The sequence below is a fragment of the Phocoena sinus genome, chromosome 3 (assembly GCF_008692025.1).
Source record: "Phocoena sinus isolate mPhoSin1 chromosome 3, mPhoSin1.pri, whole genome shotgun sequence".
In the NCBI taxonomy this organism is placed as follows: Eukaryota; Metazoa; Chordata; class Mammalia; order Artiodactyla; family Phocoenidae; genus Phocoena; species Phocoena sinus.
The window spans coordinates 65992289-66005322 of NC_045765.1; the positions used below are offsets into that span (position 1 = coordinate 65992289).

General features: G+C 36.8%; 1 protein-coding gene across 1 annotated transcript in view; it reads left to right on the plus strand.

Moving 5' to 3' along the window:
* Positions 1–13034, plus strand: part of FBN2 (fibrillin 2) — a 247569-nt gene that overhangs the window by 205596 nt on the left and 28939 nt on the right. The window contains exons 42-48 of the mRNA XM_032626668.1: positions 3647–3715; positions 4601–4726; positions 4908–5033; positions 6864–6989; positions 8797–8913; positions 10432–10560; positions 10973–11092. Coding sequence (XP_032482559.1) covers positions 3647–3715; positions 4601–4726; positions 4908–5033; positions 6864–6989; positions 8797–8913; positions 10432–10560; positions 10973–11092 — 813 coding nt within the window. The remainder of the gene's footprint in view (positions 1–3646; positions 3716–4600; positions 4727–4907; positions 5034–6863; positions 6990–8796; positions 8914–10431; positions 10561–10972; positions 11093–13034) is intronic.

A 13034-nucleotide genomic window follows, 5' to 3' on the forward strand; every position in this document is an offset into this window, starting at 1 on the left:
ATATACAATATTATTTTCAGGATTACAACATAGTGATTTGACATTTATATACATTACGGATTGATCTCCACAATAAGTCTAGTAACCATATGTCCCCATACAAAGTTATTGCAATTTTATTGACCATTCCTTATGGATACATTACTTTCCTGTGACTTACTTATTTTATAGCTGGAAATCTGACCCTCTTAATCCCTCACATCTATTTTGCCCAACCCCCAACTCCCTTCCCCTTTGGTGACCACCAGTTTTTCTTTATAACTATGATTCTGTTTCTGTTTTGTTTCGTTCGTTTGTTTTGTTTTTTAGATTCCACATATAAGTGAAGTCATACATTGCTTGTCTTTCTTGGTCTCACTTATTTCACTTAGCAAAATGCCCTCTAGATTCATCTATGTTGTTGAAAGTGGCAAGATTTCATTCATTATTATGGCTGAGTAATATTCCATTGTGTATATATATATGTGTGTGTGTGTATATATACATACAGTATATCACATCTTGTTTATCACTTCATCCATCAGTGGATACTTAGGTTGCTTCCATATCTTGGCTATTGTAAATAATGCTGCAGAGAACATAAAAATGTATACAATTTTTTGAGTTAGTGTTTTGTTTTCTTCCCATAAATACTCAGAGGTGGAATTGCTGAATTGTATGGCAGTTTTATTTTTAATTTTTTGAGAAACCTCCATACTGTTTTCCATAGTGGCTGCACTAATTTACATTCCCACCAACAGTACACAAGGGTTCCCTTTTCTCCTCATCCTCACCAGCACTTGTTATTTGTGGTCTTTTTTTTTTTTTTTTTTTGCGGTACGCGGGCCTCTCACTGTTGTGGCCTCTCGCATTGTGGAGCACAGGCTCCGGATGCGCAGGCTCAGCGGCCATGCCTCACGGGCCCAGCCGCTCCGCGGCATGTGGGATCCTCCCAGACGGGGGCACAAACCCGTGTCCCCTGCATCGGCAGGCAGACTCTCAACCACTGTGCCACCAGGGAAGCCCTATTTGTAGTCTTTTTGATAATAGCCATTCTGACAGGTGTGAGGTGATATCTCATTGTGGTTTTGACTTGCCTTCCCCTGATGATCACTGACATAGAGCATCTTTTCTTGTGTCTGTTGGCCATCTGTATGTCTTCCTTGGAAAAATGTCTATTCAAGTCCTCTGCCCATTTTTAACTAGATTGTTTGTATTTTTTATATTGAGTTGTGACCATTCTTTGTATATTTCAATATTAACCCCTTATTGGATATATCATTTGCAAATATCTTCTCCCATTCAGTAGATTGCCTTTTCATTTTGTAGATGATTTCCTTCACTGTGCAAAAGGTTTTTCGTTTGATGTAGTCCCATTTGTTTATTTTTGCTTTTCTTTCCCTTGACTGAGGGCTTTTCTTTCCCTTGCCTGAGGAGACAGATTCAAAAAAATATTGCTAAGACCAGTGTCAAAGAGCATACTGCTTATGTTTTCTACTAGGAGTTTATGGTTTCCAGTCTTACATTTAAGTCTCTAATTTATTCTGAGTTTATTTTTTTATATGGTGTAAGAAAGTGGCCAGTTTCAATCTTTTGCAAGTGTCTATACAGTTTTCCCAGCACCATTTATTGAAGAGACTGTGTTTCCCCCACTGTATAATCTGGGCTCCTGTGTCATAAATTAAGTGATCACATAAGTGTGGGTTTACTTCTGGACTCTCTATTCTGTTCCATTGATTTATGTGTTTGTTTTCGTACCAGCACCATACTGTTTTTGTTTTTTTGTTTTTGTTTTTTTTTGCCGTATGCAGGCCCCTCACTGCTGTGGCCTCTCCCATTGCGGAGTACAGGCTCCGGACACACAGGCTCAGTGGCCATGGCTCACGGGCCCAGCCACTCCGCGGCACATGGGATCCTCCCAGACCGGAGCATGAACCCATGCCCCTTGCATTGGCAGGCAGACTCTCAACCACTGCACCACCAGGGAAGCCCAGCACCATACTGTTTTGATGACTGTAGCTGTGTAGTATAGTTTGAAATCAGGGATCTTAATACCTCCAGCTCTGTCCTTCTTTCTTAATACATTATTGACTGGGGGATTTTTGCAGAAACTAATGCCTGTGGCTGTAATACATCTCCAGTCAAAAATGTGTTAAGATTGCTTTGGCACAAGTGGATTTTCTTAGCTCTATCTTGCCCTAGTTTTATTCCAAATAAACCAAATAGGAACATTTTTATAATTCTGTAATTTGAAAACTTCACCAGTTAGAAATTGAAAATCATTGGTTTGGGGAATAAAATATTACTTTTTTAGGTGAGAGGAAGTAAAGGGCTTAGGTTTGATAGACTGGTCTGTATTTAAATCACAGCTCTGCCATGATTATTTATCCTTTCTGAAACATTCCTCGTATGCTAAATAAGGATAATAAAGGAATTAAATATTACTTTTTAGGTGAGAGGAAGTAAAGGGCTTAGGTTTGATAGACTGGTCTGTATTTAAATCACAGCTCTGCCATGATTATTTATCCTTTCTGAAACTGATTCCTCGTATGCTAAATAAGGATAATAAATCAGTGGTGACAGTGACTAATTGATATGGTTATAAGAACGATCATTTATTTATTTATTTTTGGTTGTGCTGGGTCTTAGTTGCAACAGCTGGGCTTCTTAGTTGCAGCTCACAGGCTCCTTAGTTGTGGCATGCCAACTATTAGTTGCCGCATGCATATGGGATCTAGCTCCCTGACCAGGGATCGAACCCAGGCCCCCCGCACTGGGAGCATGGAGTCTTAACCACTGCACCACCAGGGAAGTCCCTATAGTGATGATTAAATGAGATGATGTATACAAATTACGGTTCGCATATTGCCATGCAGTTAGAAGCCATTAAATTGAGCATCTGTGATGTGCCTTTCTATATGCTTGGTGAATATTGGTGGATGAAACAGACAAAGTCCCTCCCCAGATAGCACTTGGCGTATAGTCTGTAGTATGTGTTTACTTGATACTGTTTTCAAGAGGTTTATTCATGTGTGTAGCAATGGGCGTTAGAAGAAATATGCTTCTTAAAAATTAGACTATTAGTTTGGTGAATTATGTGGAGTGACTCTCATAGTCTCTATTTTATTCCACGATGCATTGTTTTTGATGCCTCAAATTTCACATTCCAACAAATAGACATTTATGTTAAAAAAAGACATAATTCATGTCTCATTCATTACTCATTGTTAACATGTTTCACCACTACAGAATTATTTTTGCATGCCTATGCCTTTGTGCAATTCTAATCCCTTTTTAAATTTGTACACTAACCTGGTTTATCAATCTATGTAAATCGGGTCATTTTTAAAGCCCTCCATATCCAAATAAAAAGAATTTAAATGCCTAAAGTCGATGTTTTGAATCTCATGATTTACTTCTAATATCAGAGCAGTAAAAAGTTAATGATGATAATAATAAGAATAGCAATAATAATAATGATAAAGTGTGCCTAGATTCACTTCTTGCAGAAGCTGGCATTGTTATCAAATAAATATAATTGAAATTAAAATGTCTCATTGTGAATAATATAAAATATATCTGTCAGTAAAAGTAATACTATGTAAAATGTTATTTTGAAGGAGTTTGAGAATTTTAAGAGTGCATTTTCTTTGTTTATATTTTAAAGCTGACTTTAAAACTATATGTGGAAATATTCCTGGATTCACCTTTGACATTCACACTGGAAAAGCTGTTGGTGAGTTTTTACTAAATTATGTTTATTTTAATACATGTAGCATTTTGTAAAAATTTGTTCAATGTTTTTAAAGTACCATAAAAGATAATAATCTGTATTTGGATCTAATATAGTTAGACAAGAAAGAAATAACATGTTTACAGCCTCTAACCAAGTTTTAACAGTGGGATTAGTCCATCAACATAGTCTGGTGATTGAGTTATGATAGTTATGTGACTATCTCAAGATTTCGTACATATCAAGCTGAAACTTTAGTTTTCCTCTTCATGAATATTGTATTACATGACTCTAAATAATCCACTTTATTTTAACCTTTACCATCTGTTTTTTCATAAGTATACGTTTAAGTTTTGGGTGTATTTTTACAGTATTCCTTTCTCCCAATCTACTTATGAATTTGCAGAATTATTAATTATATAAATCACTTCCTCCTGAATGTACTTTCTGTTGCACAATCTACTTTTCTTCTGCAAAGATTAAATAAACAATATAATTTTAAGTGTCCATTATCAATTCATGTATAACAAAGGACATAAAATTAAAAAAACATAGCTGGCTTTATCAGATGGCTGATAGCAATCTGGGGAGCCTGACATGTAACTTAAGAGGAAGCTTGATTCCCTAGGAAATTCATTTGCTATATTGACACTAATATCACTTGGTATATTTGATCAGCTGCTTCATTTTTTTCATCACTGTTCAAAGGATATAATATCTTATGGTCTATATGCTTTTATAAACCACAAAATCATTCATACTTGTATAGAATTGATTTTTGTGACACTGTGTGTTTTCACTCCAGTGTACACATAGTATTATTCAAGGTTTTATGGTGAATACATTAAGCAGAACCCTGTATATTTGATCACATCTGTTCAATTGCAGACATTGATGAATGTAAAGAGATTCCAGGCATTTGTGCAAATGGTGTGTGTATTAACCAGATTGGCAGTTTCCGTTGTGAATGCCCTACGGGATTCAGCTACAATGACCTGCTCCTGGTCTGTGAAGGTAATCTGAATGATGTGTGACCTTATCCAAAAAAGTTTGGCAGACATAACTGGTTTTTAGACAGTTTTCTGATTTTTACTGTTTCTTCTGTAGCATTTGGGAGCTGATCACCAAATTGGTTAAGTGAATATAATACTGATGCAATAATGAAGTTTTAAAAACGGAATTGTTGCTCTTTCAGATATTGATGAGTGCAGCAACGGTGATAACCTCTGCCAGCGAAATGCCGACTGCATCAATAGTCCCGGCAGCTACCGCTGTGAGTGCGCTGCAGGTTTCAAACTTTCACCCAACGGAGCCTGTGTAGGTAAGAAAGAGAATGACTTGTTCTTTGATACTGAGCACAGTGTTCTTTACACTTCCTGCACTGAAAAACTGTCCATGCTTTCCTATCAAAAAAGGTATTTTCTTTGTCTGGTTTTGGTATCAGGATGATGGTGGCCTCGTAGAATAAGATGGGGTGTGTTCCTCCCTCTGCAATTTTTTGGAAGAGTTTGAGAAGGATAGGTGTTAACTCTTCTCTAAATGTTTGATAGAATCCGCCTGTGAAGCCATCTGGTCCTTGGACTTTTGTTTGTTGGAAGATTTTTTTTTTTTTTTTTTTTTGTGGTACACGGGCCTCTCACTGTTGTGGCCTCTCCCATTGCGGAGCACAGGCTCCAGATGCACAGGCTCAGTGGCCATGGCTCACAGGCCCAGCCACTCCACAGCATGTGGGATCTTCCCGGACTGGGGCATGAACCTGTGTCCCCTGCATCGGCAGGCGGACTCTCAACCACTGCACCACCAGGGAAGCCCTGTTGGAAGATTTTTAATCACAGTTTCAATTTCAGTGCTTGTGATTGGTCTGTTCATATTTTCTGTTTCTTCCTGGTTCAGTCTTGGAGGGTTGTACCTTTCTAAGAATTTTTCCATTTCTTCCAGGTTGTCCATTTTATTGGCATATAGTTGCTTGTAGTATTCTCTCATGATCCTTTGTATTTCTGCTGTGTCAGTTGTAACTTCTTCTTTTTCATTTCTAATTTTATTGATTTGAGTCCTTTCCCTTTTTTTCTCAATGAGTCTGGCTAAAGGTTTATCAATTTTATCTTCTCAAGGAATCAGCTTTTAGTTTCATTAATCTTTGCTATTGTTTTCTTCATTTCTATTTCATTTATTTCTGCTTTGATCTTTATTATTTCTTTCCTTCTACTAACTTTGGGTTTTGTTTGTCCTTCTTTTTCTAGTTGCTTTACGTGTAAGGTTAGGTTGTTTATTTGAGATTTTTCTTGTTTATTGAGGTAAGATTGTATTGCTATAAACTTCTCTCTTAGAACTGGTTTTGCTGCCTCCCATAGGTTTTGGATCGTTGTGTTTTCATTGTCATTTGTTTCTAGGTATTTTTTTATTTCCTCTTTGAGTTTTTCAGTGATTGCTTGGTTACTTTTATTAGGACATGTATGTGGAATCTAGAAAATGGTATAGATGAACCTATTTGCAAAGTAGAAATAGAGGCACAGACATAGAGACCAAGGGGGGAAGGGAGGATAGAATGGATTGGGAGATTGGGATCGACATATATACAGTACTATGTACAAAATAGATAAGTAATGAGAACAGACTGTATAGCACAGGGAACTCTACTCAATGCTCTGTGGTGACCTAAATGGGAAGGAAATCCAAGGAAGAGGGGATATATGTATACATGTGGCTGATTCACTTTGCTGTACAGCAGAAACTAATACAACACTGTAAAACAATTATACTCCACTTAAAAAAAGAGAAAAAAGATAATTTGGAAAGATTTTCTAAGTAAATCTTTTCATTCATATTGAACCTATTTCACCATATCTTTTAGATTCTTTTGTTAGGAAAAGAAGAGGTCTCTCAATGGATTTTCCTGGAATTGGACCTAAAATAAAATAATGTCCTTGAGATACCAATCAGCATGTAAAAATTGCATGATTTAAAATTTTTTGAAAAGAGGTTTGGATACTTTTAAAGCCTTGCTTATTTTGATTCAGCTTTTGTTATGGTTCATTTTCAGACTGTCTGTAATAATTAATAGCAGATTATAGAAACAGCGCCTGTGGAAAAAAATGAAGGAATCTTAATAAAGATCAGATATGTATAACATGTGTTTTATTTTTTGTGCTAGATCGCAACGAATGTTTAGAAATTCCTAATGTTTGCAGTCATGGCCTGTGTGTGGATTTACAAGGAAGTTACCAGTGTATCTGCCACAACGGCTTTAAGGCTTCTCAGGACCAGACGATGTGCATGGGTAAGAAGGAGGACATTAGTTTCAGGGGGTGACGTGGAGCTGAGACTCCAGAAGAGATTACAGTTTGGTCACTCGCCACAGTAACTACCAAGTCTCTGTCAGAAACAGTCTTACAAAAAATGAGCTATGTGAAACTGTTTATGGTTTTATTCAATGTAAAAATTGCAAGCAGGACACACCACAATATGTTCTTGGGTTCAGTGTTTACGGCCTTTTTCCCTAGGTGACTTTCACATACTTATTAACCTGAGCTCTGGGACACTCAGGGTTACGTAGAGATCACCACGGTACCAGCTGCCCATTTACCCCTCTCTATTCCCACTCAAGAAAGCCTTTTGGAATGCAGGAATACAAGGGAGTAGTAGCAGAGTGACAGTTTTGAAATGAATATATAAACACACACATACGTACATATGCTTCTTTCACCCGAACCATTGAATACATGAGATTTATCTACTTGTTTTGCTTTTTAACTCTTATAAACAATTTTTAGAAGCAAAGATAGCGGAACTTTGAAAAGCCCTAGTAGCTAATGTACAGTTAGTTAAGCAATAATTGTGTTCAGTAAGTACTTGTTGAGCTGATGATTAATAACATTTCAAAAGCAGATGGGCTGGACACCTTGGAACTCAGCTTAACTACTTAAAGCTGTTGTCGGCCACTGGCTCATCTCCACTGAAGCACTTTGCGCTTGAAGGAGGAAAATTAAATTTAAAAGTTGGCTATTTATAATTATCATGTTCTCAGTTTAGAAAAAGCTAAAGTGCATCTACTCTTTTGGTATTTAAGATACTATCTTTGTGAATCGTAAGGTCAGATTTCAGTACAGCAGAACGGCAGAACTAGTTTCCTTTATGGCGTATCCATACGTGAGGACCACCTGGAGAACGTCTCCATTCTTGCAGTGCCTCCTAAGAGCTCCCCTGCAGACATTTCCCATGGTCCTAGGAAAAATTCTCTAGGGAGTGCTTGTGCAAAGGACACACGGAGGATGCGGCCCTACTTGCATGAACTTTCTGAGATTGCTTGCTTATATATGCTTCTCCTGGCTGTTCTCTCTGAGAGGGAGGATATGATTTGCTAAGAAAAACCCCTGAGATATATGGTTCAGAAATTCATATGGTGAAAATCTGTCCTTGGTCCTAACAATTCATCCATGATGAAAGTCAGCTAGACTCCTTGGTAATACCTCTCTTAAACAAAGCTTCCTTCCTAAGGAACAGTAATACCCTCTTTTTTTTTTTTCAGCATCCTGGAATTCATAGTCTAGCGTCTCCTCTCTTATATGCCATGACCTTTCAATATTAATTCCATTTTTTCAAAGGCTAATAATAATTGAACTCTAATAGACTTCTTCAATTTAGATTCCACTAATTCATAAAATTTAGGAAATCACAGTTTACCTTTGTTGTGCTGATCACATTAAGATATGAAAATTTCTGGGGGAGCATTTATAATGCTTAATAGAACAAATTGTTCTAGTGTTTCAAAAGATTGATTTCCTTACAACTGACAAGCGAACCTATTCATTAAAACCTCTCACTAAGGAGATAGTTGCTGGCTTATTAGTCCAGTTCTTTTCTGAGTCGTATATGTTCCTGTAAGTCATTAAGTGGCACTTTTTCCTATAATTTTCTACTTCTGAGTTAGCTCTACCTCATACTTACTTTCCTTAAATAAATGTGGGTTCTTAGTATTGAATGAGGAAAATCTAAGTAAGCCAGTAGTTTAAAAAAATCTAAAAGTTTAATAGGCTACGTTTTTCTAGTAAAAAATTGAATTCCTTTGAGCCAGTGTTTCTTTGTAGATGTTGATGAATGTGAGCGGCATCCATGTGGAAATGGAACTTGTAAAAACACCGTTGGATCCTATAACTGTCTCTGCTACCCAGGCTTTGAACTCACTCATAATAATGATTGCCTGGGTAAGTACTCAGTCCTTTATTGCTTCTCTTTCATTTCTACGCAATATCCTGAAACACAGAATAAAGCCAAAGAATAAATATGTTTATTATTCAAATTGTGCATGTGTGCAAAAGATATGTAATATCATTAACTAATTTCTGGTTAACTGAAGTCACACTCGTGGCTTAAATAATCACAAGACAATCTGCTGGGTTGAATACTATGTCAATCAACTAATCGATTCAAGGGAAAGGCCATGCAGATGATAGTAAATATATTGGGACTGACTTATGGTTTGGGGTTATTTTTACCCCTTAGATGAGATCAAAGTTAGACCTGTTATGGTTTCAGTGCTATTATTTCATATTTCATAAAATCCATTCTTGATTTACATTCAAACACTGACAATCTACAACTGAAAACCCTGTTGTGTTTTGAAATTTTATTTTCCGTCAGCTTTTGAAGCAAGGGATGCCTTTTCCTACAGAAAGAGTGCGTGGTGTCTAGGTTTCCAAATCAGCCCTCAGAAACCTATTTCATCTCTGTGAACAACTGTAAACTTTCAGTGGAAAATAAAACTGTCTTCTCTACATGGCACAGAATTTTAGCCTTTGCCTCTAACAGACAGTGATTGAAATAAAAATTGAAAGTGACTGAAGGAGGAGGAGGGGGTCCTGTAGTTGCTGCAGAAGATAGTAAAAGATATGACAACAAACACTGACAATATTTCATTTACCATGTGCCAGACACTATACTGGTGCTTTACTACATAACATCTCTTAATTCACATTATCCTGTAAGGTATGTGAAAGTAACTCAGGCCTTCTACCTTAATGGAACCATCACAGCTCAAACCCACCTCCTAATTTAATCCAATATATATTCCTCTCAGCATTCTTTATTTTATAAAATTCTGCAACGGTGAAAAAATTTAGAGCTAACTAGACACTTTATTGAACCACCTTCTTGTCTGTAGTTTCTCAGACCCTTTGTACAGCCAGGGAGAATGAAAGATACAAATATGGCTCTGATCAAAGTATAATCTGCAAACAAACTAAAAAATTACTCAAACGGGATCAACCCTAAGCTTAACTGAAAACCTACCACTTAAGAACTTCTTTTTCCAATTGACAGAAAAACGTGTCAGCAATTCTAGAGTGTTTTTCATATAATTGATTTTTCTGTATTTTTGATATGCTTCGTTATTTGTCCTTTGAATATAGTCAGCTTACCTCCAGGTAAAGTTACTTGCAAACTGGGCAGTCCAGTTAAATCCGTGTATCCTCTTACCTCCAGGATGAGAACTGTATTTCAATTGGAAAGCATGGAAAGCTTCACCTTAAGCCTACAGGAGAGATCTGTGTGACCTTACTAGTCACCTGATCCTTATGATATGAGCCATTTTTCTCTGTGTTGATGAGGAATTGTAATGTAGGGTTTTGTAAATGTCTACCAATGAATATGTTTTTAAGTTGCAACTTGTGACAGAATATGTGTTAAGAGCTCTCTCTGAAAAGCTAACTCCTGTTTGCTTACAGATGTAGATGAGTGCAGTTCCTTTTTTGGTCAGGTGTGCAGAAATGGACGGTGTTTTAATGAAATTGGCTCCTTCAAGTGTTTATGTAATGAAGGCTATGAACTTACTCCAGATGGCAAGAACTGTATAGGTATGTACATAATAAACAGTCTTTATGTTGTTTTGTTTTGTAAAATAATGATGTGATTCCCCCACACACCAGCTTCGGGACACATTTGCATTTCATTTGGTCATCTGATTACATGACCAAGATAAATTTCATGGGAAATTTTGGTAAAAGGTATAAGCCAACAGTTGGGAATGACTCGTATGCAGTGTTTTTATTGGGATAGAGCTTCAGGCTATCCGTGTCTCAATAAACGTAGACAAAGGAAAATTAGCCTCTTGCCAAATGAGTAATACTCAATATGTCAAAAGTCTCTAAGGGCATATTTGCCCAGAGTGATGTGGTAGATCAGAAAGCCTGAGTTGAATTCATGTTAATATCCTTTGGCAACAATCGTCTCATCTTTAAATCCTTTTTTTTGTGTTTCTCTTTAAAGATACTAATGAGTGTGTTGCCCTTCCTGGCTCTTGCTCTCCTGGCACCTGTCAGAATTTGGAGGGATCCTTCAGATGCATCTGTCCCCCAGGGTATGAAGTAAAAAGCGAGAATTGCATTGGTAAGGCTAACGTTTATTTTGAGTCCGTGAGCTGTTTAGTATAATAAGACCTGGTATAGACTCTGTGGAAATATATTAAATCCAAACCACTGTAAGCATGCTGACCCAAGGAATTAAACATATAGCTACCTACATCTGTTTTATTGAAACATCAGAAATGATTTGAAGGTGCAGTGGTGGGAATAAAGAATTTAAGGATGTGGGATTTTTCATTAACAGAAATCTCATACTAGTCAAAGAATTTTCAGTGCATTCTAAGCTTTTTTCCAAATGTCAACAGAGACTTTCTACTGAATTTAAAGAGTGTCTACAAAAATTGTAATCTTTGGCAACCAATTTTAAAACAGCTATTAAAGGTGTCTGGAGTTCTAGAAATGTGAAGCAGAAAATCTTGACAATGCTGTTGAAACATTTTTTTCCGTGGGAAGGCCACATGTCAAAACAGAAAATATTAATCCATTTGTCAGAACAGATGTTTTTCTGCAGAAACTCTCCCAGTGTACAAGAACACTGTAACCACATCAAAAGTGGGTCCCAGAATTGCCTGGTGGACATGATGAAGACCGACCTTTTTACAGTTACTTTATTTCACTTTTGTACAAATTATTTTTAACAGTTTTGTTGAAATTCAGAAGCACCAGCATCTTAGTGTGGTTCTTCTAACGTGAAATGATTGTTAAGAGTTTTTTTGCCTTTGAGTTACCCAGTTTCTTAAAAAAATTCTAAGTAGCTCTACTGTTCACACTCAAGGGACTTATATAGATGGAACTGAAGGAAACAGTTCACTTAGTTAAATTTAATTTCTTTTCAGACCATATAATTACAAATAATAGGTATCCCTAGTCATTCCAATTTGGTGTTTATATCTTGTCCCTTTTTTGTCTGACTTGTATAGTTCCTTGTAAGATTGTCTAGTGTTTTTAATACTTAAAAATAATCAATAATAATACTAGAAGCATCTTAGCAAAAACTTTCTTGAAAAGTTTAAGATCCTTTCTTTCATTTTCTTTGTTTATATTTAATCTCAATTCTTCAACATCCCTGTGATTCATCTCTTTATGGAGCAAGGATAGCAGCAGTGTGTCAGCCATAAGGAGGAAATAGAAATGCATATGTCTCTTTGTATCAGAAAGACTTAGCTACCTTTTTTCTTAGTGAAAAAAATCTATGATTCACTTACATATTTTTAAACCTCAGGAGTATTTCTTTATCCACTGATAAACAACATCACTATTTCACATGTCGAAAGAATGGGTTTTTAACTAACTTACTTCACTGTAAGAATATTTCCTTCATCCTATCAATAGAATCTCTTCTACCAATTTTCCTAGGTGACATGCTTTCTAACGTGACTATATGTACACTCACACACACACACACACACACACACATATAAATCCATCCTGACATTCAGTGGACATTACAGTGGACACAGCATCTTTTAGGTGCTGGAAACGCAAAAAGGAAGTTTTTTTCCTACAGGTAACTTACTGCCTAAGAGAAAAGACATATTTCATAAGAAACCCCATTTTGTAAAGATATCCTTACAATTCAGCATGACGGACACTGTACTGGGGTCTGTTCAGGATGTGGGATCACAGTAGGAGGCTGTGAATAATGATGGTGGTGGTGAGAGGATGGCATGTCAGGAAGCCTGTCACAAAGGATTGGTGACATTTGAGGTGTCTCTGAAATGTTGGATAGAAATTTACTAATCAAAGAAGGAAATGGAACAGAGAGGCATTTTGAAAAGAGGGGCAGCACAGACGTGGTAAGGGGCATCGATTGGCCAGCTCAGAAGATTGCACTCAGTGTTGCAGGCAGTATGGAGCACTGCAGGTTGCTTTAGAAACAATGTGGTACGACTCACTCATTAAAATTCTGCAAATACAAATTGAGAATGTAGAATGTGCCAGACACTGTGCTAGACTAAGCTGAGGGT